The 23,845-nt window shown below is 31.6% G+C and overlaps 3 protein-coding genes across 3 annotated transcripts; 1 reads left to right on the forward strand and 2 right to left on the reverse strand.

Annotated features, from left to right (window-relative positions):
- Nucleotides 1–6,693: 6,693 nt before the first annotated feature.
- Nucleotides 6,694–8,196, forward strand: LOC129911469 (28S ribosomal protein S27, mitochondrial). The gene is made up of 2 exons (XM_055989283.1): nt 6,694–7,424; nt 7,480–8,196. The coding sequence occupies exons 1-2, from the start codon at nt 6,792–6,794 to the stop codon at nt 8,170–8,172; spliced, it is 1,326 nt and encodes a 441-aa protein (XP_055845258.1). The 5' UTR covers nt 6,694–6,791; the 3' UTR covers nt 8,173–8,196.
- Nucleotides 8,197–11,633: 3,437 nt separating this feature from the next.
- On the reverse strand, nt 11,634–12,538 carry LOC129912087 (mpv17-like protein). The gene has a single exon (XM_055990196.1). It carries the CDS (start codon nt 12,298–12,300, stop codon nt 11,728–11,730), a length of 573 nt encoding a protein of 190 aa, XP_055846171.1. The 5' UTR covers nt 12,301–12,538; the 3' UTR covers nt 11,634–11,727.
- Nucleotides 12,539–16,457: 3,919 nt separating this feature from the next.
- On the reverse strand, nt 16,458–23,540 carry LOC129910254 (DDB1- and CUL4-associated factor 6-like). Its single transcript, XM_055987554.1, has 7 exons — nt 23,315–23,540; nt 23,071–23,212; nt 19,578–19,725; nt 18,331–18,805; nt 17,520–18,256; nt 16,930–17,456; nt 16,458–16,871 (listed from the first exon to the last, which is right to left on the reverse strand). Exons 3-7 carry the CDS (start codon nt 19,675–19,677, stop codon nt 16,515–16,517), a joined length of 2,196 nt encoding a protein of 731 aa, XP_055843529.1. The 5' UTR covers nt 19,678–19,725; nt 23,071–23,212; nt 23,315–23,540; the 3' UTR covers nt 16,458–16,514.
- Nucleotides 23,541–23,845: the final 305 nt, after the last annotated feature.

Below are 23,845 nucleotides of genomic sequence, written 5' to 3' on the forward strand. Positions count from 1 at the left end.
GCTTTTGTTCAAAAGGAAATAAACAAACAACAGTTGAGAAAATGTGTTTATTTTTCTTTGTTATTTTTCTCTGAAAAACCCTGTTTTGTTGCTTTTAAATTGTAATATCTTCAGTTCTAACTTCAACTTTGGAAACTTTTATACATTTTTGAAAACTGCAATAACATGGCAAGTTTTCAAAATAATGAACTAGTGCCACACCATAAAAATTTTTTTCAGGGTGTTGCTCTGAAATAAAAGAAAGAAATTGAGTTTTTATAAAACATGGAACTGTTAATTAATTTGCAGCAAAATGGCGTATGAAATGAAAAATATTTTGATTAATTAATTATTTCTTATTATTAGGCAATGTTTTAGTGAAAGAATTGTAAAAAAACAAAAATCAATTGTGAGTGGAGGAAGCAAAATACTGTTGCAAAGTCGGGATTTTTCGAAATTTCACAAAAACTGCATTAAATCGAAAACCGTAAGGATTTGGGATGAACAAGTTACCTAATTCTGAGAGCCCTAAAGTTGGCCTATCAGCATATTTCGTTTGATCCATTACTTTTGGGACACCCATATCAAGAAGCTTCACTAACATCTTCACAAAATGAGCTTGCTTTATTAGACAAAATTTTGTATACTGACTTACAGCAGATAAGCTGTATTAAAAACTATAAAAATCGAATTCTCGATTTAGTATTTTCCTCTGACGCTATTAGTACTCTTGTTCTAGAGTCTAGAACTGGTATCACTAATATAGACGGTTACCATCCACCTTTGGATATCTTCTTTGAATGGAGCAATCATATTACTGAAAACAGTAACGATTTTGATTGCTCTTATACTCTTGATTTTAAAAAAGCAAATTTTGAGTTGCTTTCTGAAAACATATCTAGTTCAGGGATAGAAAATATACTTACATTATCTAATATTGATGAAGCAGTTACAAATTTTTATAACATCCTTAACAGCTGCCTTGTAAATTCCATTTCCATGAAAAAATCAAATAATAATAATAATAATTTTAGTCACCCTTGGTACACAAAAGACCTAAAAATACTAAGAAATAAACGAAATAAAGCATGGAAACTTTTTTTAAGAACCCTTTCCCCAGTTGATCACGCTTCTTACGTTGAACTATTTGAAGAATTCAAAACTCATTCAAAAAATTTGTACACCGACTACATAATTGAGAAAGGAAATTCCCTAAGAAAAGATCCAAAGTCATTTTGGAACCTTGTTAACTCAAAGAAAAACTCAGATGGATATCCGGCAAACTTCATTCATGACGATATTACATTACATCAAACATTTGACATTTGCAATGCTTTCGCCAATAACTTTCGTAATTCATTTGTTAATGAGACTGTTGATGTTGACGAAATCTATTTCAAAAATTTACATTCATATTCCGAAACGAGTTGTACGAACATCCCTGTACTGCAAAGTACTGTGTTAGACCTTCTTTCATCCTTAAATGATGATTGTTCTGCTGGCCCAGATGGTGTGCCACCAATAGTATTAAAAAACTGTAGAAACTCCCTAGTTCAGCCTCTAACATTTTTATTCAAACTTTCCATCAAGTCAGGAAAATTTCCCTCCATCTGGAAAAAGTCATTCCTCACTCCTGTTTTCAAGAAGGGTGATAAGACAGATATAAAGAATTATAGGCCTATCTCGAAACTATCCTGCATTCCAAAGGTTTTTGAGCAAGTTGTTTGTGATAGTCTAGCATTTTATAGTAAAAATCTGATAAGTGAAAAGCAGCATGGCTTTGTAAGAAAAAGATCTACTACAACTAATCTTCTTAGCTTCTTAAATAAATGTTCAAATGCATTAGAAAAAGGTAATGAAGTTGACTGCGTTTACACTGACTTTTCAAAGGCATTTGATCAACTTAGTCATAAAATAATAATCTTCAAATTAAAAGCTTTTGGTTTTCCACGTATTTTTATTGCCTGGGTAGAATCTTATCTTAACCAAAGATCCTATCAGGTCAAATTTAGAAACTGTCTTTCAGATCTTTTTATAGCCAACTCTGGCGTCCCTCAGGGAAGTCACCTAGGCCCATTTTTATTCATTTTAGCTATAAACGACGTAATCTCGTGCATAACTTCAAGTGATATTCTCATATTTGCTGATGATATGAAGATTTTTAAAGAAATTAAGTCTGACAATGACCGTATCCTTCTACAAAGCGATATTAACAGTTTTAATGTTTGGTGTGGTAAAAATGGCCTTTCACTTAACCCAGCTAAATGCCAAACAATTACATTCTCGAGAAAACGAGTCATTAATATTTTTGATTACTACATCTTGCAACATAAGCTATGTAGAGTATTTAGCTTCAAAGACTTGGGTGTCCAATTTAGTTCAAATTTAGGATTTACTGAACACATCAATTTTATAGTAAATAAAGCGAGCTCAATGCTTGGTTTTATTAAACGTTGGGCAAAGGAATTTGATGATCCATTTGTTACTCTATCTTTGTACAACTGCTACGTTCGACCCCATCTTGAGTACGCTTCTCAAGTATGGAGTCCTTTTTATGAAGTTCATAAAAACCGAATCGAATCTATTCAACACAATTTTGTACGCTTCGCTCTAAAAGGTCTTCCTTGGACCGACCCTTTCAACTTGCCACCTTATGAACATCGCATTCAACTTCTTCAGATACAAACTTTAGCACAGAGACGTGTAAATAATGATTTAATCTTTCTTCATCAGCTTATTAATTCCCAAATTGACGCCCCTGATCTATTAGCTTGTATTGGTATAAATTATCCGGGTGGATCTCACCTCCTACGAAGATTTGAACCTTTGCATATCGACTTTCATAGAACAAACTATGGTATTAATGAGCCTCTTAGTCGCATGAGTAAACTTTTTAACTTGAACCATTCATCCTTAGACTTTAATTTGACGAAAATGGGTTTAAAAACATTGTTTCGAACCAGTGCTCCACAATCGTGACTGTTAATCAATGTTTTAAATAAATGTTGGATTTTTTGTACTTATAATTTTATAACTTGTAAATTTGTTTGTAATTATTTTGTTTTTATATTGTGCATGTGGGAGGTTGTATTTTTTGTCTACTAACCACTAACATGCACTTATGATGAGCCTCTGATTGTAGTTAAAAGCTTGTTCTAAGCTTACTACATCAAAGAATCTGAAGTGAAAAAAAACACCCTGTATACAACGAAAATAAAAATTGTAACAAAATAGCGAAAGTACTGACAAGTTTCCAGTCGTGCAAATTCGGCATTATACTCACCCACAGAAATTCACTTACGGGTTACGGCCATATTATTCACTCTAGATTTTTTTTTTTCAGGGAAAATAAATTGTCGTACAAGACTAAACTTCAAAAAACAAAGTAAAAATTACAAAAAACAACTCTGATTTTCTCGATTTTGAAGTGATTAGTTAATTTGTTTTTCTTTTTTGTTCTTAAATCCTAGTACACAGTTCTTTTCGATAAAAAAAATAAGTTGTAAAAAAAAATTTTTTCTTAAAAAAAAATATCTGTGGTGAACAGATGACAAGCTAAATCCCTCTCATTTTCATACAAAAAGCCATAAACCAAAAACTTTAAACGACGATTTCTCAAAACTCGAAATATGTCCCTTAACCCCTTCTCATTCTCAACGCTTCAATCGTAAGTTTTTTTTCCGCAAAAACGATGGGATGCACATTGTTTTGAGGAAAAAATAATAGTGGTGAGTATCTTTTTTTTTCGATTTTGACTTACAGCTGTGGTGAGTTAAAAAATATTTTTTTTTTCGGAAAAAATCTAAAAAAAAATCTCCCATTAGAAATGCATTGGTTTTTTTTTTGCTAGAACTGTATACCTTGCTTAAACGAACATTTCTCTCTAAGATAGATTTACAGCTGATAGTTAGGTAATTTTTAAACAAACAAAAAAAAACAAATATTTTGTAGGTATTTCGATTTTGAAATATGATTAATTTAAAGTTTTTTATATAAATTCTTACTTAAATTTACTTTTATTGTATGGTTTTCCTGCGAGTTTCCAATTTTTTTCTTGATTGTTCATCCCTTTTTCCAATTTCTTGATTAAACAAAAAAAAAAAAAAAACACTGAGTCAAACTTCTTTACCATTCATGAGAAACGTCAAATTTTAACCCATTTTAACCTACTACACAGCTCGATAAATGTTAACCATTTTTATTCACCACGCTATTAGCCCTGTTCCATTGGAGGTGGTAGTCTACTAATAGTAAATGTTTTGGATAATCTAGTACTATCATCTACTTTGCTCTTCTTCCCGAGTAGATACGATTTGTATTGAATTCATTTAAAGTGCGGTCCATTGAAAATCACTAGTAAACTACTAGTAGTACTTTTCTACCTCCCAAAGGAACAGGGCTGTTGTCAAAATTTAACCAAACATCAAATTTTAACCAACATCTTAACGCAATTCACAAACGGTCTCAATTTAACATAAATAATTATTTAATAGAAAACGACGTTCAATTTGTTTACCGTTTTTAATAGACGTCCCATACTAAATGTAAAACGTCAAACACCCGACTAACAATTTTGCTTCTATAAAGTTTTAGTGCTAGTGCTTTAGGTGCTATAGTTGCTTGTGTAAAGCTTTATAGTCAAAAGGTGTGTTTTTTATTACAACTTATTGAACAGTTTTAAATCTGTGCTACCAAACTAATTTTTTCATAAATTTTTTAGAATTTGTGTATAGACGTGAAAACTGACGTTTGGAATGACAAAATGTATTTAACTAGTATTAGATTAGATTAGATTAGATTCTTCCTTTATTCATTAGATAAATTACAATTTTTTTTTCTATTGGAAATACGGACATGACAGTGCTGCCGTCTGCCGGAAATGACATTTCAGTATAATAAATAAAATTATATGAAGAGAAGATGTATCAAAAAGATTTACAATACATTTGAAATAGTAAATTAAATAAATAAATATTACACAAAATATTAGACAAAAGTTTATATTAACATAGATATGAGGACTAAATTTGTATATAATTTTAAATTTTAATTATTAAATATTAATTTTTTAATTTTAAAATTTTAATTTTTTTAAATTTTCAATTATTTTAAATTTTTAATATTTTTTAAAATTTTTTAAGTTTTTTTTTTTTTAAATAAATGTTTTTTTTTTTTTTTTAATTAAATTATGGGAGAGCGAGAAACGTTTGAGCAATTTAAATGATTTGCAACATAATAACTAGTAATTTTAATGATTTAAAACATAAAAAGAATATCAATTTTAATGATTTGAAACATAAAGATTTGATTAAAAGCAATAATTTGCAGCCCTTAAATTGAATAGAGACTTGTTGTGAGAACTAATTTAACAAAAAACTATTACGATAAGTCATAGCATGATTGCAATATTTGTACAAGGTGAGCCAACCACGGGCGCCATTCAATATTTCGTAAAGACTATTTACGGACAGAAAACTTTCTTGGAAATGTAATCTTCGGATTTCTTGTAGAATTGGGCATACAGCAATGAAGTGGTAAATATTTTCAGACTCTCTCCTGTTACATAGATCACAAGTTTGCTGAAGATCGACTCTATGTGGCATGAAATTCAAATTTAATAATTCAACTCTAGCTCTGAATATGGTGCTTATAACTTTTGACGAAAATTTTGTGTTGAAATAGCATTCAATGGTTAACATTTGGTGGTTTAGGTTGCGGTAAATAAATCTGGAAGGTGATGAGGACGCTCTTGTTAAAAACTGGTCGTATATTTTGTCATCTTCTTTAGCTATGACCCTTGCGAACATATTTTGCCAGTCGCTAACGTTATTTTCCGATAAAGATAAATCGATATCATGAGATAACGCCAGCTGTTGCCAATTTCTGAAAGGATAAGCATTTGTTTGCAATAGCCTAGTTAACACTGCCCTATGTAAACTATTTTCACTTCTCTTCATTACTTTTATTAAAAATACAGAATGAGCTTTCAGATTTTGCAAATAAATGGGTGGCAAACCTGATTCCACATGAATTGCGTAGGTAGGAGTAGCGTTTGGTAGACGGAATAAACGCTTGAAAAAGTACCTCTGTACAGTTTCGAAATCTTCAAAGGGGTCTACTCCAAATGCCTGCACCCCGTAGCACATACAAGTGTTGACTGTGGCATTGAATACATTATACTTTGAGGACAGATCAATGTTTTGGTTTGCGAAGAATTTTGGCCACATTATGTTGAGTGCCAGCTTTGCTTCTCTACTTTTTTCTTTCACATGATTTCGAAAGTTTAAGTTGCTAGACAACAGTACGCCAAGGTACTTGAACTCAGGAACTACTTCTATCGACTGGTTATTGAGTCTCCAAGTCTCCACTCTTCTACTCCTTCGGTTCTCGAAAACCATAACTTTTGGACTAACTAGTATTGCAAGCATTCATTTTTGTATCTGTTTGTAAAACATACATGAAACATATAAGAAAAACTCGAAAGCGAAAAATATGACAACTCTAAATTCTTGTTGTTGAAAATTCAATATACAGTGCTGCCAAGATTTCATGTTAAGCCCCAGTGGTAATAAAAAACACAACTAAAATTAAAAATCAGAATGCGCTGTGTTTAATTTTGGCACATTCCAAATAACAACAGTGAAAACTACCCCTTATGTAATACATTCTAGAACGCGCCCATGTTCTGACAGCTAGAACTGTCACAATTTTTTCTGTCAAATGTCAGCTGCCCGGTTAGTATCAGAAGGAAAGGAGCACATTTTAAAGTAAATTCTGTGAAAGAAATAAAAACGAAAATAATAAATTAAAAAATGTTCTTACGTTCCAAAATCCTAAATAAAAACTCCACAACAATCTATCGCAATGTAAGAACATTTCTCTCCGAACAATTCAAATGTCCAAACGAATGGAATAGTCGATTACAACCGACTTTCATGCAAAATACCAATCTGGAAAATTTGTATTATGAAATCAAACAAGCATCATCCCAAAAGAATGGAAAACTTAATGCAATCGATATTGATATTTTTGTAAATAAAACATCGGCAGCAGATGAAAGTCGTGTTGATGAAATCAATGAATTAATTCATACACTTCGAATTTCCGAAGAAACCACAAATACACTCGATTCAACACATCACGCTGTTGTAAGGAATTACGTTGATATGGGTCACATTACAGATTTGATTAGTATACTTGATAATCGAATGGCTTATGGAATATTCTTGGATGATTATTCTGCTAGTTATTTGTTGGATTATTTGATTAAAAAACAAGATTTCCATTCGGCTGCTAGAACAGCGACTTTCCTTATGTTGCAAGAGGATTTTGAGAATGAGCTACCACGCTCATTGGCTTTATTTGCCTGTTACAAGTACCTGAACCGAAGGGAACCTTTTTATCAGGTTGAAGAGAAAGATGAACAAGCTGAAAAGCCAAAAGAGGTTCGTTAAATAAGTTTGATAAAGTTATATTGTTTAAAGACACTTTACGTTTCAGGTAAAAGTTCGTGTAAAGTTTTTAAGAAATGAATTCTTCGATGACCACTTTGACATAAAAAATCACGACCATCTTGTTGGAAAAACTTTCGTTGCCATCGGTAAGAAGCTTGACAAACCATTCTCGCCAAATGTTAAACTTCTTGGCTACACCCTTTACGGAAAATACGAAGAAGCTCTGAAAGAACTCAAAACAACCGAAAAAATCTTTTTCAAAGAAACTTTGGAACATTGTTTAAAAGTTCTAGAAGCCATTGAAGTTGAAGATCCCTCCCTCGAGTCTCTGAAAGTAGTCGTGCAAGAACGTTTAGCAAATACCAATCAATTGCAATCAGAAAGCTTTGATACTTTATTGGAAGATTATTGCAAATCTGTTGTAGCCAAACAAGAACCAGTGGCAATTGAAGCACAAAAAGAATTATATAAGAAATGGAATAATTTGCGTGAAGAAAAATTAACTGAAGAACTTAATCGATTACAACGAGCTAAACGTTTGAAGAAAATCGAATTGATGACGGAAGAGATGAAGAAGAAAGAACAACATTTGTGGTTCTTTGAAAATGAGTCTGATATTGATTTGCAGATTGATAGTAAAAAGGCATTCTATCCAAAGAGATGGTTTGGTAAGAAGAAGGTGCCCAGAGTTATTGATGCTGATTATGTTCCACCAGAAATTATTAAGAGCAGGCAATAATAAATTAGATGTTTTAAAAATGTATTTTCAATAAGTTTTGTATATTCCTATTCTTAAGGACGTGTTACAGAATTCCTAATTTCCTTGTTTCAATTAAAACGTTGTTCCCAGAACTCATCTTCGAGTAGACCCGACCCGATTATTTTACTCTTGTTTTAGTCGAACATTACAAAAACATTCCAAGTAAAAACTGGGTCTTTTCGCAGACACAAACATTATGGGATTATTTATTTCTATTATAAACCCGGATTTAACGATTTTGGTAAAATTTGTGTTTGAAATTTCGCAAATAAGGTGGTTCTTTCAATTTGTAGCTACTTGCCATAAAATTTTCTAGCTTTTTCGGAACTCAACTGCTTTAAATAAAACTTTTTATTCAGAATAGTTTAACTCTGGAAAATATCTTTTTGATCACAAAAAAGTTCTAATTCGTTTTGATGATTATATTAATGCATTTTCAGAATATAATTTCGAATCGTTTGAGACGTTTTTTTACGCATTACAAACTTAAATACAATAAAACCGAAATATCAAAAAATAAAACGCATGATTGGGCTCACCAATTTGCTCTTAGGGTTCAAGTTGGTGATTAGTTTTTTTTTTTAAACTCATATACAAATTCGGTAAATAACGTATGAAAAAGAAAATATAAAGTTCGAAAAAAATCAACATTTTTCATGATTTGTTCTCCAAAAAAAAAGTGTGTTTCAATCGTCAGTTAGACTATCAGAAGAATAATGCCAATATAAAGAACCCGTTTATTCGTAGAAATAAGCCTTAACAGGGGTTTATCTGACTATTGACAAATTGGTTCTAACACGAATTGAAAACAAAAAACAAGATCGTTAAAAAAAATTTTTTATGCATTTTTTTAGACAACGTCGTAGTCAGCATAAGGCCTTAACCCAATCTGGCTCAAATTGTTGAAAATTTTGAAGAAATAGTAAAGGCAGTAAAAAAACACAAGTCTTACATTGATGAGCTTTGTGCTTCCCATTAAGCTGAAATACGACCGAATTTTCAAATTATTTCTTCACAGATTAGGTCTGTTCCAGACTTTTTGTGCACTAAATTAGGCAGTCTGTCAAATTAATGAGAGTTGGGAGAGAATTCTCTCAGAAGGAAATAAAACTACGAAAGACTGCCAAAAAGTCTGGAACAAGTTGAACACCATTATTCAACACAATTTCATATTTTATGCTTAATTCGATAAACATTAACACTTTTTTAATGCAAAAAACACGTAAACGCGATTCAATTTAAAAATCACTACAATTTGATTTGTTTTCATCTTTATTTATTTGTTTGACATACGTCAACTTTTCATTTGACAGAACTCATATTTCTGCCGGAAGAAATTCTTTGGGCTAAATTTGTCAGGGTGCGGAAATTTTTTACTCTCTCGTGAGCGCTCTCTTCTACACAATTTTTGAAGTTGGGAACAGACTCTGACCAAAAATAACCAAATATTACTAAATTCGGCAGTTTAAAACTGCGTGTGGAACGGACCTATTGATAGATCGTATCTCGAGGCATTGTTAAAAGTGGTAAACATTAATTAAAGTACACTAATTATATAAATACAAAAGCCTTATTTCAAAACGAGCAGAATTGTTCAAGTCCAAATTTCAATTTGATACTCTCTATTTTTATACAGTGAAACATTTTTAAAAATTTTAATCAGGAAAACTAATGGTGGAATAATATAATTTTATTTTTGATTTATGTACACTTTACAGCTTTATTAATGGTTTTGTATAAAAAGAATTTATTGAAATTGAATACGTCGTCCAGGAAAAATTCAAAATTTAAAAAACGCTACCGTTATTATTAATATTGAAAAAAAAAACTTTTTTTCATCAAAAGCTACATTTATACATGGTTTAAAAGTTAACATTTGAATTTGTTCCAACAAAATCGTTAGGTACTTTCGAAATTGTAGGACCGACTTTTTTCGCATTCTCTATCATCTTAAAGTCATGTTTTGTATCTTAAGATAACCGTTTAGAAGATTTGTTTTTCATCAAATCATAAAAATTGGATTACAAAATATTTCGGTCCTTTAAATAAATTAAAAGCTCGTCTGTAGAGTCTCCAAAAATCGCTACACACCAAGTTATGAAAGACAAGTACAGGAATAAAAACAACATTTCAATTAACTTTACTGACCCGTTTTCGAAAAATATTTATTTTTCAAAAAGAAAGGAAATAAAACTTGTTTTCTCAATCAAATTAAAAAATGGGTCTTTTCGCAGTCACAAGCATTATGGAATATGTGTAGGTACTATAGCCAATACGCAAAAATGGACTATTCCCATATTTTTTAATTTAAATGATGTGATTTTTTTTTTTATATTTTTTCAAAAACTTGCCATTAAAATGCTTTGGTTGAAAATTTAAAATTATTCGTTTTTGGGTAATGGCCATTGTAGGTAACAAATAATAAGCTTTTCTATAATAGTAATCATAAAAGGTAACCGACCATTTTCCTTTTAATGAACCACACAAAACCCTTTACTATAATTTCCTTAAACAAAGGCAGAATTCGTTTTTATGATCAATATGCAAGCTATCACCGTTAGCACTTATAATTCCATTTCAAACTTTCGCACTAAAATTAATAAAAATACGATTTATAAAAAAATACAAACCCTACATATAATTTAATTTTTATTGATGTTGCCATAGTTGAATAACGGAAGTGATTCTAATCTAATATTACAACTAGCTAGGTATTACAAAAATTTATTGAAAATGTTAAATTTTCTTCAACCTTGAAAAGATAAGAAATTTTTATAAATACCTACTACTTACAACATGCTATAAAATTCACGTGTGAAAATAGTTTCAAGGTTATTTATTTTGGCATTCAATTTATTTAACATGTGCACCAGGTGGTGCATCAACAACATCAACAGATGTGGTATTTTTGACCATCAACAAAATTATTTTTACTTTCTCATTAAATGAATTCCAAATAGAGGTTTAATTTACATGAAAACAAAAAAACGGAAAACATTTGTTAACAAATTTACAATAACAATGTAATGTTCCTTGGTTTTTCGTTGCATTGTTCGAAGTTGATCTTTGATGATCTTTCCTTTAATCAACATAACTTGAACTATTCTATTTTTGACAGACTTTATGATAAGATCTATGCCTTTTTTAACAGGAGAGTTTTAGAATATCAACTTTCTTCCCATTTACAAGGTCGACTTTCACTCGTCTTAAATATGTTCGTGAATGACGTATGAGCTAATTCCTTATTTAAAAGTAAAAGAGCAAATTCTTGCTTAAGTAGTCTATTTGATTAACAAAGTAGACAAATAAGTTTGTTTATTTTTGAATCCATAATTAACTTATCCCAAAATACCCAAAGAACAAAATCAACAAATACGTCACCCCGACCAATAAACTGCATCACCTGCATTGTACCTATGCATCTAATAAAATCCAAGACATTCTCATGGTAAAATATTTGTTTTTATTCATTTAAAAGTCATTAAAATTTATCACAATTATTTACATAAATATAAATTCGTTTTTAATCTCATTTTACGCGTTAGTCTTGTTAGCTTCTGTTTTCTTATCACTAGCCAATGCCATGGACAAATAGATATTCCATAGAACAGCTACCGATTGTGCAAACACTACTTGGAAATTCAATGGAATCAAAGCAAAGTTCACCAACTGAGCTGCTGGCCACAGCATGTAATTGGACTTTAAAACTTCAAAGTAGTCAGTCCTAAGGCTTTCCATGATTTCACTTGGCTTATGTCCTTGTATCACTCCCAATGTGGTTGTGAATGCTCCAATGAAGAAAGGTGCAAAGGCAATTTGATCAAGAGCAACTTTCTTAATACCTCTTTGCCAAGCTTTCTGATTAGGATTCACTATGGCTTCCAATCGGCCATACCATATTTTCAATGCTGGTCCAACAAAGACCAAACCCATGCAACTAAATTGTCCAGTTCGTAGCCAATTGATTTTATCGATTGGTGTCTTCTCAACTCCACATTGGGCGATTATGTCACTGGTTGCCATTAGCATGGACACTTGAACAGACTGGGCTGTTGTAGGATATTTGTGCATGGCCTGTCGGTAAAGATTTCGTAGCGCGAGAGCCATCGTTTCGTAAAGGCAATGAACGGTAGATACTAGAAAGAAGGAACTTTAATTTAAATCAACCGACCTGTATACTAGCTAAAAGTTTTATGAATTAATTTTCGAGAGAGTCGTGTCGACTTTTATTTAGCCAATTAAATTAGCTACAAACAAATTCTGTTTAGGTTAAATCCATTTATTTGAGATTTGCCAGCAGACGAAAGAAATGATAGTGGGCGGCAGGCAGACGGTTTGTGTTTTGAACTTTCATTTGACTTATGACAGATGTTTTGAAGTGATGCCAAGAATGTGGGGAATTTGTGCTGTCAGTGATAACAGGGTGTTACAGAAATATTTTTATTAAACAAATTCAAATGCCTGTAATTAGTTTTTGTGGTACTCAACATTTTTTTATGTGAACAGCAACAAACGATTACTTTTATTTGTTATTAATAATCCTTTATTGTTGAAGGTTCAAAAATATATACCTTTAGAAAAATAATTTCTCTGTAAGGCCTAGTTCGCAGCTGAAGCCAAACGAAAAAATTTCAAGACTCCAAAGTCAACAGAGAACATGATAAAGCCTAGTACGCTGCGAAATTTTTCGTCGGTCTCCACGAGGACAACTAAAAACTTGCGAAATCTCGATGGGAAAATATTCCCAAATTGTAAAACATAAATGTGCCCTTAATGGCATCAAATCTAGCCTAAAAATAATTATTATTTAAGGGGTAAAATTTATTTGAAAGCGAAAATAAAATAAAGCGAAAATAAATAAACTTCTCTATTGCTCCTCTAGTGATTTCATAAAAAAAATATAATTAAATATTTATAAGAAAATTATTATGTAAGTTTTTCTTTAACCCTCTACCGCATACCAACCCATATATGGTTTATCGATTTCATATCGATTTATTTCCGTTATATTGCATCAAAATGTCAAAAAGAAAAAACTATAATAAAACTACGTCTATTTTTATATATGAAATCGATTTTTATTATCAGTAAGGTAGTCGTGATTCTGAAATAAACTCATTGTTTCAAGAGCATGTGTAAAGTGCAAATCAGTGAATAAAAGTGTGTACTTTTCAAGTGCTTTTTTATAATAAATAAGTAAGTTGCATCCAATTAAAAATAAGTTTCGTATGTATTTATTATACTTTTATATGTTTACCAAGTTTGTTTTTTGTTTTTATAATAATTTTTGTCTTTTTTTGGCGTTTTTTCCAAAACACCATATATGGGTTATCATGCGTTGGCGACATACATTACTGATTTTTGTGGGATTTTTATTTCTTTTTGTAAAATGAATTCGAAGACTTTCTATAGAAAAAATAAGTGTGTAAATGCTATAACTGGTGATTGCTTTCGAAGTGATGATGATCTAGCTTCGATTCTGGCTCTTTTCAACATCAAACAAGCCATCTCCGAGCACTTATATGCAAATTTTTAAAGCCTACAATGTTACGAAAAAGAGGACGACCTTCAACTTTGGCAGGTGATTAAAGCAGAGATGGAACAAAACAAAGGTGAAGGAGTTATACAAGTCACGGAAGTCCATCCCCATCTTATCCCGAAACTTCAATTCACTCACAACATCATACAAGGGCAAAAGTCGTTGAATTCAGTGCGAACTGGAAACATCGACCAAATCCCTGAATGGCAAAAAAACGCCAACATGTCAAATTTGCGGACTGAAAACGTACACAATGTGTAGAAAATGGAATGTGTTCTTCTGTTACAATGATAAAAGAAAGAGTTTGAATAAATTCCATGAATAAGAAGCGTCCATTGTAAAAAAAACATACTTTGTAAAACATTCCCTGAATGCATACTAAACCATATATGGGTTATTAATTTTTTGCTGGAAATCGACTTACTGCATACTAACCCATATATGGTTTATGTTTCTAAAAGTATATAATATATGTAAAAAAATAAAAATTTCTATGCAATAAAAGGTAATAGCTAAAGCTAAAAATATGTAAAAAAAATTTTTATATCACTTCGTTCATAATTCATGCAGTAGAGGGTTAAACAATGCAAAAAGTGACTTAGTCCACTTTCATAATCATGGGCACAAATAATAAAAAAGAAACAAACACGCATCTCAAAAAGGCACGCAATGTCCCCGGCAATTGTTTGTGTGCGAAAAAGAAGTGGGAGACTTTTTAATTTCGCTCTGTTGAACAGCGTACAGCAAACGAAAAGTTGAACAAAATTTTTCGTTTACGATTTCGTTTTCATTTTTGTATGGGATTTTTCATTTCGCATCAGCAGCGTACTGTACTAGGCTTAACGAAAAAATAACATCGAGTATTATGTCGAAGCCAAAATTATAAAAATACAAAGCAACAAAATTCAAGAAAAAACATCAGAAAACAAGTTTTAAAACAAAAACAACAAAAAAATGAAATTTTGTTCCAGATTTAATTTTTTATGAAAAATTTCGTTTCGCTTCATCTGCTACTAGGCTTATTAATTACTAAAATTTTAATATTGCTGGAAATACTTACATACAGAATACTCAAGAAATTTTCCAGATTTTGGAAAAAGTCAAGAGCGAATTAGAAAAAGCAAAAGGGACATTCCTAAAATTTTTTTTTTTTTTCAGAAGTTCAAATCAGTTTTTTTCTGGGAAAGCCTGGTACGCTGTTCGCGCTAAATTTAAGCCGAGATAAAATTCCCATACAAGTTATCGATAATTTGTATGGGATCCATTTTAGCTCAGATAAAATTTTTCGATAATTTCTATGGGAGCTAAAATTTAGCGCGAGCAGCGTACCAGGCTGAATAAGGGAACTGAGAAAATATAACCAAAATCTTCCTCCAAATATTGAAGTTTGTGATATGTTGATGTTGAGTGCTTCAATTTGACTCCATTCGTCTCTGCAGATGTAGAAAGATCTTTCAGCTCTTTTAAGGTTTTGTTAAGAGACTTATCATAGGCAATTGTTGACTTTAAAATAAAAAATAAAAAATGGTTGTTCAAAGTTACTATAATTAATTTTTATATTCTGTTTGTTTGAATTAATGCATTTTTTGGCTATTTAGGGTGTTTTGTTTTGCCTTTTTTTAATTTTTAGGTCCACATAATCTTATCCCTGTTTATAAGTTTTGAAAGCTTAGTTTTGATTTTATAGGGTGTGGAAGTTTTTACATTACTTTTTGCATAGCATCAAATCAGTGTTACAATATGGTATTTAAAAAATCAAAGATAAAAAGTCTCAAAAATTATGCTCATTTTAGTATTTTTCTACTACGGAGTTTCTGTGGCGTATACGTAATTTTTTGTTGAATATAAAAAAAAACAAGCAAAGTAATATCAAAATCCTGCATACTCAGATTTAGGAAATTTCGTTGTGTGGGTGCTATCTTGGTGAATCTAAAAGCTTCAAGCTGTGACTCTTGAATTAATGTCAGAAGATTTTTATTTATTTCAGCGAATTGGTTTTACATAGGGAGAACGAACTTAGATAATAAAGAAATAATGCACTCACTTTGTTGTTTTAGCTTCTCGTCCATTTTTTCCACATTTTTTTCTGCTTTTGTTAACATTCAGGGATTCGAACAGAGTGGAATTGACATAATTAATTCATGTTTCATCACTTCTGAAAAAAAGGTAAATATGGAGTATAATGTATACTCCTCTTTCCAGTGAAGGAAACGGCATTAATCATTAAAATATAAAAAAAAAAACATACAATAACAAATAAAAAACTATTTATTCTTAAAGAACTTAAATTTGTCTTTATTTTTTCCATTAAAACTAAAAAAATATATATAAATTTAATAATATTCACAGATGGGATAACAAAAAAAGAAAAAAAAAAATAAATCACAAAAAATATATAATATATAAATAGGTAGCTTTCATTTAATAATAAAATTTTTGAACAATAAAATAATACAGTTACAACTCGATAACGTCCACTCTCTCATCATCATCATCATAGCTTGATATTTTTCTCAGTTCTTTCGTTAACATATTATTTTAATGTGAATATGATATAATCTCTGATTTCTAAAGGTGGGCAAATTGTAAAGAAAGTTAAACCTTCTTAAAACTAATAAATATAATGAAATGGGTGAATGGAAATTTACTCAGCACATAAATGGTTTAGTTGTATGATATACATTATACATCGTTTTTTTTTGTTTTGCAATAAAACTATTTTCACTTTGATTTGAATTATTTAATGAATTTTTGTATCACGTTTTTATATTTTTAATTGAATTTATGATGAATCATTGTTATCAGGCGAGTTGTAAGACTCAGCTTCGGCTTCAACTTCAGCTTCAGCTAGGGGTGTAGTGCTACTACCAGCCTCGCTATTGCTAGTACTACTTCCAGCACCACCGGCATTGTTGCGACTAGTTCGTCGGTTGCGTCTAAATGCTGCAGCTGCAGCCACAACAGTAATTGATGGTGCAGGCGCAGTACTTGTAGAAGGAGCTTCTGTTGGTACTGCAGCTGCAGCCCTTTCTCGATTACGAAGTGAATGAATGTAGGCCAACATTCGAATCATAAACGCTGCCGGCACTGTTATAGTATCTTTAGTTTGTTTCAACATTATTGCATTTCGTTCCATCAGCTAAAAAAATTATAATAAATGTAACTGAAAACTTATTAAAAAAGACCAAATAACATACATCATTTGCTTCTGATTCATTAAAACTAGCTTCTTCTTCAGTTGGAGCCCAAATTTTAACATCATAATCAATACCAGATGTGGCAAGATAAGGCAAATCTGGATGTGGCTGCACACAATTGACCACATGCTGATCAGCTTGCAGCAGCATCACCAGTTTTCCAGTATGTCGATTCCATGTAAAAACATGCCCACAATCCGAACCAGACATCACATAATCGTTACCCCAGAATGTTGCTTCTTTAATCATTGTGCGGGCATTTCGATGGCCAACGAATTTCATTTTCATATAATCAAATACTTTCTCTTTGGCTTCTCTTTCAAGGTCTGCCAATTGTTCATTGATTTGTTCCTCTTGAAGTTGGTTTTCATCTTGACTGCTATCTTCATCTATTGTTGGTGATATTGAATCATTAACAGCATCTCGTATATCTTGGGTGCTATGGCTGTGCATCCAAGATGTGGAGGGGTTACTAATTTCATCAGTTGTTGGAGTATTTGGTGTGGACGAACTCCTCGATGTGATTACTGTTAAATAAAAAAAATCATTCTAAGATTGCCACCATTTTTTTTTGAAATATTAAAACATACCTGCTCCTCGATCAGATGCAACTGCTACAGCTACAGCAGCTACCGTTGCCCTTGCCATCTCTTCACTTTGTTCCCTTGTGAGTGGCTCTTCTGGAGTAAAAAGAGGCGACTCTTGTCTCATATTAAAATCATTCGTTTGCTGACCGGTAAGACCGATTCTAGTTCGAGGATCATTCAGCATTCGTGATATCACTTCGGTCATTCGATGCATAATATTTCCATGCAGTTGTGGGCGCACTTGTCCAATTTCAACACGTCCATTTGGATCTCTTTCTGGTCTAGCATCTGGTCCGGTATCAGACCAGTCACCTCGAAGACGAAGTTTCCTTACTTGCGGTGGAGTTTCGCCAGTAAGCAAATTCTTTCCATCTCGCTTCGAATGCAACTCACTCAAATCGATTCCTTGATTATTCAAGTCAAACATGTAAAGATAGTCGGATGAGTAGTTTACCAACAAATCAGTTTCATCTGGACTGTATTTGACTGATGTAACGCGATAGGTTCGTTTTGTTGTGGACGGGATTGGAAAAGCCTTAACAGGGATTGTGTGTCGTTCGCTGGGAGTTGCTGCGTTTGAAAAATCAATTAGAGACAAGTATCGACGATCGTAGATCCTAATGACACTATCTGAGCTTCCGACGGCTATGTAATGATTTGTGATAGGTGCTAGTGACATGGCGGTAATTGCGGACGGACTAAATACCAAAATATTATCTTTGCAGCAGGTCCTGTAGCAACTGTGAATAGAATATATATTCTAGTTCAACAACTCTTATCGGGGTCTCCAAAAAAAAATAAAAAAAATCATTACCTTGAATTTTGTCTCAAATCAAATAAACGAACTGTACCATCTTCACCACAAGTCATAAATGATTTTGGTTCCCTCGGTACTGTCATAACTTCATAGGTTGTTCCATTCTTATGGCAATTGAAACACATCAGTTTTGTTTTGTGTTCATAGCTAACACCATCTTGACCATCATTGATGCGTTGCATGTATGGCGACAAGAGTTCAGTGTGTATGACAACGCCATCGCCGGAACATGAAATAATTTCAGTGTCATTGGATTGTGGCATAAAGCGTGCACTAAAAATGTTTGCACGATGAGCCGATTTGAATTTCAACAGAATCTTGCGATTGTGTGGATTTGTGACGGCTATAAATTGATCATCGGATCCCGATAGCAAATACTCGCCGGTATCGTTCCATGAAAGGCTGTTGACGCATCCAGAATGGACAAGCAGGCGACATTGCAGACCAAGTCTTTGAATGTAATCCAAACTGTCTTTATTTTTTCAAAATGTAAAACAAATTTAATTTTTAAACGTTGTAAAAATTATGTTGTGTGTTTTATAGAAACACAAATAAGTCGACTCTATGAGACATACTTTCTCGTATTCCCTATTTTTTTTAGAATTTTCGTAAAACATATATATTGCTATAATAAAGGAAGCACTTTTGTTGCTTTTCTCATTGAAAAGGCGAACAAAAATAATGTAGATAGGAGTTGAAAAATGTATAGGGGTGAAAACTATGTAAATAAAATAGTCGATTATAAGAAACTTTTATTTCGGATCAAATATCGACAAAGCCTCAACTTATTCACCCTCCGTTACATTTTAAATGTAATTGTAACATTATTAAAATGTGAAATTTGTGAAAACGCATGATAATTTATAAATTTAGTCATTTAGATACTGGGGTGAAACTGGCTAACGCAAAAGTCTATAGTTGATAGTCAGAAAACGACAATTTTACTGACTTTAATTGAATAAATTGGAGCTAAGAGTAACAACTTTTTTTTTAATTTAAGTTCATTCATTTCATTTTCGTAAAGGCAAATAGTCTTTTGGTTATCTCTTTCCATCGGAGTGTATTGGAGCCAAAATTGGAAAAAACGGCGATACGAAAAAAGTACACTGATTTTAATTTTTAATCAGTTTCTGAGGAACATACTATCAGTTTTTGATTTCAACATGCTATAAAATTTTAAGGATTTGGTTTCTATAAAGCGGTGTGACTTCTTCTTCAAATGTTAAAAATTACTTAATACTTACCCTTAGAATTGTTTGCAAAATTTATTCTTGCTCGCTTTGATGGATACAATTCCTTGTTGTAAATATCACGGAATACGCTTGGAGGTCCTTTAGACATCATCTCTAGTGTATTTTGTTTTTTGTTTTACTTTCAAAAATACAAGCTTAGCTAAAAAAAAACATTACAAAATAAAATACATAATTTTTTTTATTATATTTTTGCATTTTTTCTCAAATTAAAAATATGTTAAAATTGGAAGATATGTGTAAACTTAAGAAAATTAATAAAAATCTGTGGCGCTTCTAGCTTGCATTTTTGTCTCTATAACTAAACTATTCTTTTCTAAAAGTTTTTGGAAGATATGCTGAAACCGAATCCGAAGTCAAAAATATTTAAACTTTGTTCGTTTTTTAAATATTACCGTTAGAAAAAACTTTTTTATTGAGGTAATTTTATTTAATATAATTTGTAACGGTTTCTATGAAAACTGGATGTTTTCTTTCAAAAACTGTTTAAATTACATATAACATTTATTAGTATCCCAAAAACGTTCTTAGAATAGAAAAAAGAGACTACTAAAGCATACTCGTAGTTTTCCATTTTTCATTACTTCAAATACAGGGTTTCCGGTAAAAAATGGATAAGCCTGAAATGGCTGATAGCTAAACTTATAAATGTATATACTAAAACCAAATAGAACAAATTTCCATCGCACCCAGGGGCCCTATTTTGTAAAACGATTATCGTTGAAACTCCTTCGTTTTCGTTAAAATGGGACTACGTATTACGATAATCGTTTAACTTCAACGATACTCGTTAATCTTTACGACTGCCATTTACCTATCGTTTAACTTTCTTTTTCGTTTAGCTTTCATAATATTATTGCGTTTGCTGGTAGAATTCATGTGAGCCTCAAAAAAATATTTTTTTTTGGTTTAGTTTGGCCAAACGAATTTCTCGTTTTACATAATCGCTCTTCGTCGTGACTATCGTTTACTTCAGTATCGTTGACTTGCCGCTCGTTTCGTATTACGTAATAGACCCCCAGTTAAGATAATATTAACTTTTTTTCGTTCAGTGTATTTTAAATTTCATCATCTTACGTTTTCGTTCACCACAACCACGAATGAATGAATTAATTTAATTTCTTTTTTTTTATAATTTTCTACAATAATTGACTAAAACCATAAGCACCTAAAAATTTGTATAGCTGCATACTCACTCCCAAAATTTGCTGTGGGCTCTTAGACTAAAAGTCTTTTTCAAGACTTCAATTGTTGAAATTTTAAAATTTTAAAATATTAAAAACAAAAACAAGCAACTTTCCAAGAAGTTAGAAACCTTAGAGGTTAAAAAATATTCAATATATGTATTTCACAAATATTGTAAGTATAGATAATTTATTTCTTTTTTAATATTTTTAAGTCATGTTTTTTATTAGAGTCCTGAAGAAGGGTATAAGCATACCCAAAACTTCGACTAGTACGAATTGAGTATATTGAAGAAAGACCTATAGCTACGGTGACCATATTTCTGGAATCGAAACTCGGGACAGATAAAAAATTCGTTGGATCGTTTTGAAGATATTGATTTTTCAAAAAAAAAAAAATTAAATTTTTTTAAATGAGTTTTCATAATTTGTCCTTATTTTGATATCAAGATTTCCTAAACCATGTTATAGGAGCGTTTTTGTTAAAATCATTTGAGTTGTTTACGAAATCGGAAATCAAGAAAATGGTTTTATAATAATGTCTGTTGAAAACTTCTAAGAAAATATTTTTTTAATCAAAATCGGGAGAGCTGTTTTTTAACATTTTAATTTTATTTTAAATGATTTGGAAATTGTATGATTTTTAACACAGCTTTTAATATGTCCTTAAAAGTTTTGAAACTTATCTGGGTTCTTTACTCTTCCATATGTTGTTCTTTATTCAAAACATTTTACCTGTTGTAGCAACCTGACAAACAGAAGCTGGAACTTAATAATTGAAGAAAATTAAAAAAAAAAACTAAAGCCTACTCTAGATGCGAAACGAAAATTCTCATACAAATCCAGCACAAAATTTTGCTTTTCGTTGCACAGTACGCAGCGAAATTCTTATCTATGCCAGAATATATGGAGATTTTTTAATTGTTTGTCACTCCCATTTATTTGTCCAGGCAATTTTTCTTGCAGCTAAAGTTTGTTCCCTTTATAGACTTAGAAAAAATTTCGTTTTGCTTTAGCAGCGTACTAATCTTGATGCTTTATCCGAAAAATTAGAAAAATTTTAATTTCCAGCCACTCTTTTCTTGTTTTCCGTAAAAAGTATTTAAAATATTGAATAAAAAAATCAGAGATTGTCCAAATACGGGACAGTCACGGGACAAATTACAAAATACGGGACACTTATACGTCCCGGGTTTCTTAAATAAAAACCCGGGACAAGCTGTAGAAATACGGGACAGTCCCTGGTAAACCGGGACGGATGGTCACCGTACCTATAGCCCACGCAAAAAGTATAATTTTTTATATCCAAGGGAGATGATGAACGATCTATATTAGCGGTTTCAGGACTAAAATCTAGCACAAGAGTACGAATAGCGTCAAAAAAAATATATTAGTTATAATTTTATTCAGAAAAACAAGTTCAAATTACAAAAAAATACATATGTCCGGAACTATGGTATCAGAACATCGGCGCACCCTAGGGTTAATTGAATGACCCAATTAGCCTTGTGAGAAGATATGTGAGACCACAATATTATGTAATCAAGTTCACTCAACAAATTCTACATTGATCAAAGTATACATTGATAGCAATTCAAAGAGATTATTTTCAGATTATACAAATTTGATAGTCAAGTTGATTGAATAGAGTTAAAGCTTATCACGTTAACCAACCCAATTTGCACCTGTCGAAAAATTCTTCTGTTGTTGCTATATTTTTTTTCCCACAATCATGTCAAACATTTTGAGAACAGAATGATTTTCAACAACCACAATTTGTTTAGGTCTCCTCACAATCATACAAAAACTTCTGTTGCCACGGTTTTAGTAGGTAAATAGTTTGTATACCTATTTACACCAAACAAAGAAAAATAAACTTTTTCATTATACTCAGCATCAGCACTTTACAATCGCTGCTATTAAAAATGGAATTTCTTTGCCATTTTTGTGTTGTAAATAAGAAAAAAAAGACAAAAAAAACATAAGTTTTTCACTCTGAAACAACACAACAAAGTAAAAGACTTGGAGGAGGATAGCCCATTTCTTTTAGCGAAAAAGTCTGCACTATCTATAAAATAAGTGCGATTAAAATAAACATAAGAGATGGAACATGCAAAAGAAAAAAAAAACAAATGCATTAATATGGAAACATCTCTTTTTGATGGCATCACAGTTTATAGGCGGGGAATAGTAGCAAATAGGTAATAGGTAGGTAGATTAGATAGATACACATTTAACAAAAAAAAAAAAATACAAATACAAGAATTATGTAAAATAAATAGGAAACTTTTTATAAAACTCACCTTCGCTCGAATTCAAAGAATCCCTTTGTTTTTTTCTGATATTGATTTATTTTTGCAACACAGCCATGATCCAAAATTCTTTTTATTGGCTGGGTATAATTTCGTTTAATAAATAAATGATTTATTTATGTATTAATAGATTCTGCAATTACAAATAAAAACCAAGAGAAAAAATTAATGCTAGATGAAAAACTGAAGAAGATGGTCAACTTCTTTTGTATGAACAAAATTCTAGTTAGGTTACCTCACTTTTTCTCCTTCAGCTCTTTGGGGATTTTACTATTTTTATAATTCTTTTTGGGCACAAAAATTCTTTTTTGATGCACAAGAAAAGAAAATCACTGGAGGAGACGAGAACACAGGGCAGGACAGAGTCGGACTCCACAGCTGCGTTGCACAGAAAATTTTTTTGTGGACAGAAAAGAAAAAAATTGACGTTTGTGATTTGACGTTTTGGCGGCTGGACATCTGATGAGCAGTATTTACACATCAAAATTATTTATTTAAAAAAAAAAACAAAAAAGATAACACCGAAAAGGTTTGCGGTAGCGATACCGGTGCGGTACGTGTACTTGTATGAAAAAAAAACTTCAAACAGGAACGTCAAAGTTCACATGTTGAATACTAAACTAGCCGTACCGGTAAATGTAGAGTGGTGAGTGGGATGTTAAACCTAGAGGTTTAACGCAAGCGGTATATCGGTTATGAAGGCTTGACCACACCGGAAAGGTATGCGATAGCGGTATGTCTAATTGTATGAAAAAAATTCTAAACT

The sequence above is a fragment of the Episyrphus balteatus genome, chromosome 2 (genome assembly GCF_945859705.1).
Source record: "Episyrphus balteatus chromosome 2, idEpiBalt1.1, whole genome shotgun sequence".
Taxonomy (NCBI): Eukaryota; Metazoa; Arthropoda; class Insecta; order Diptera; family Syrphidae; genus Episyrphus; species Episyrphus balteatus.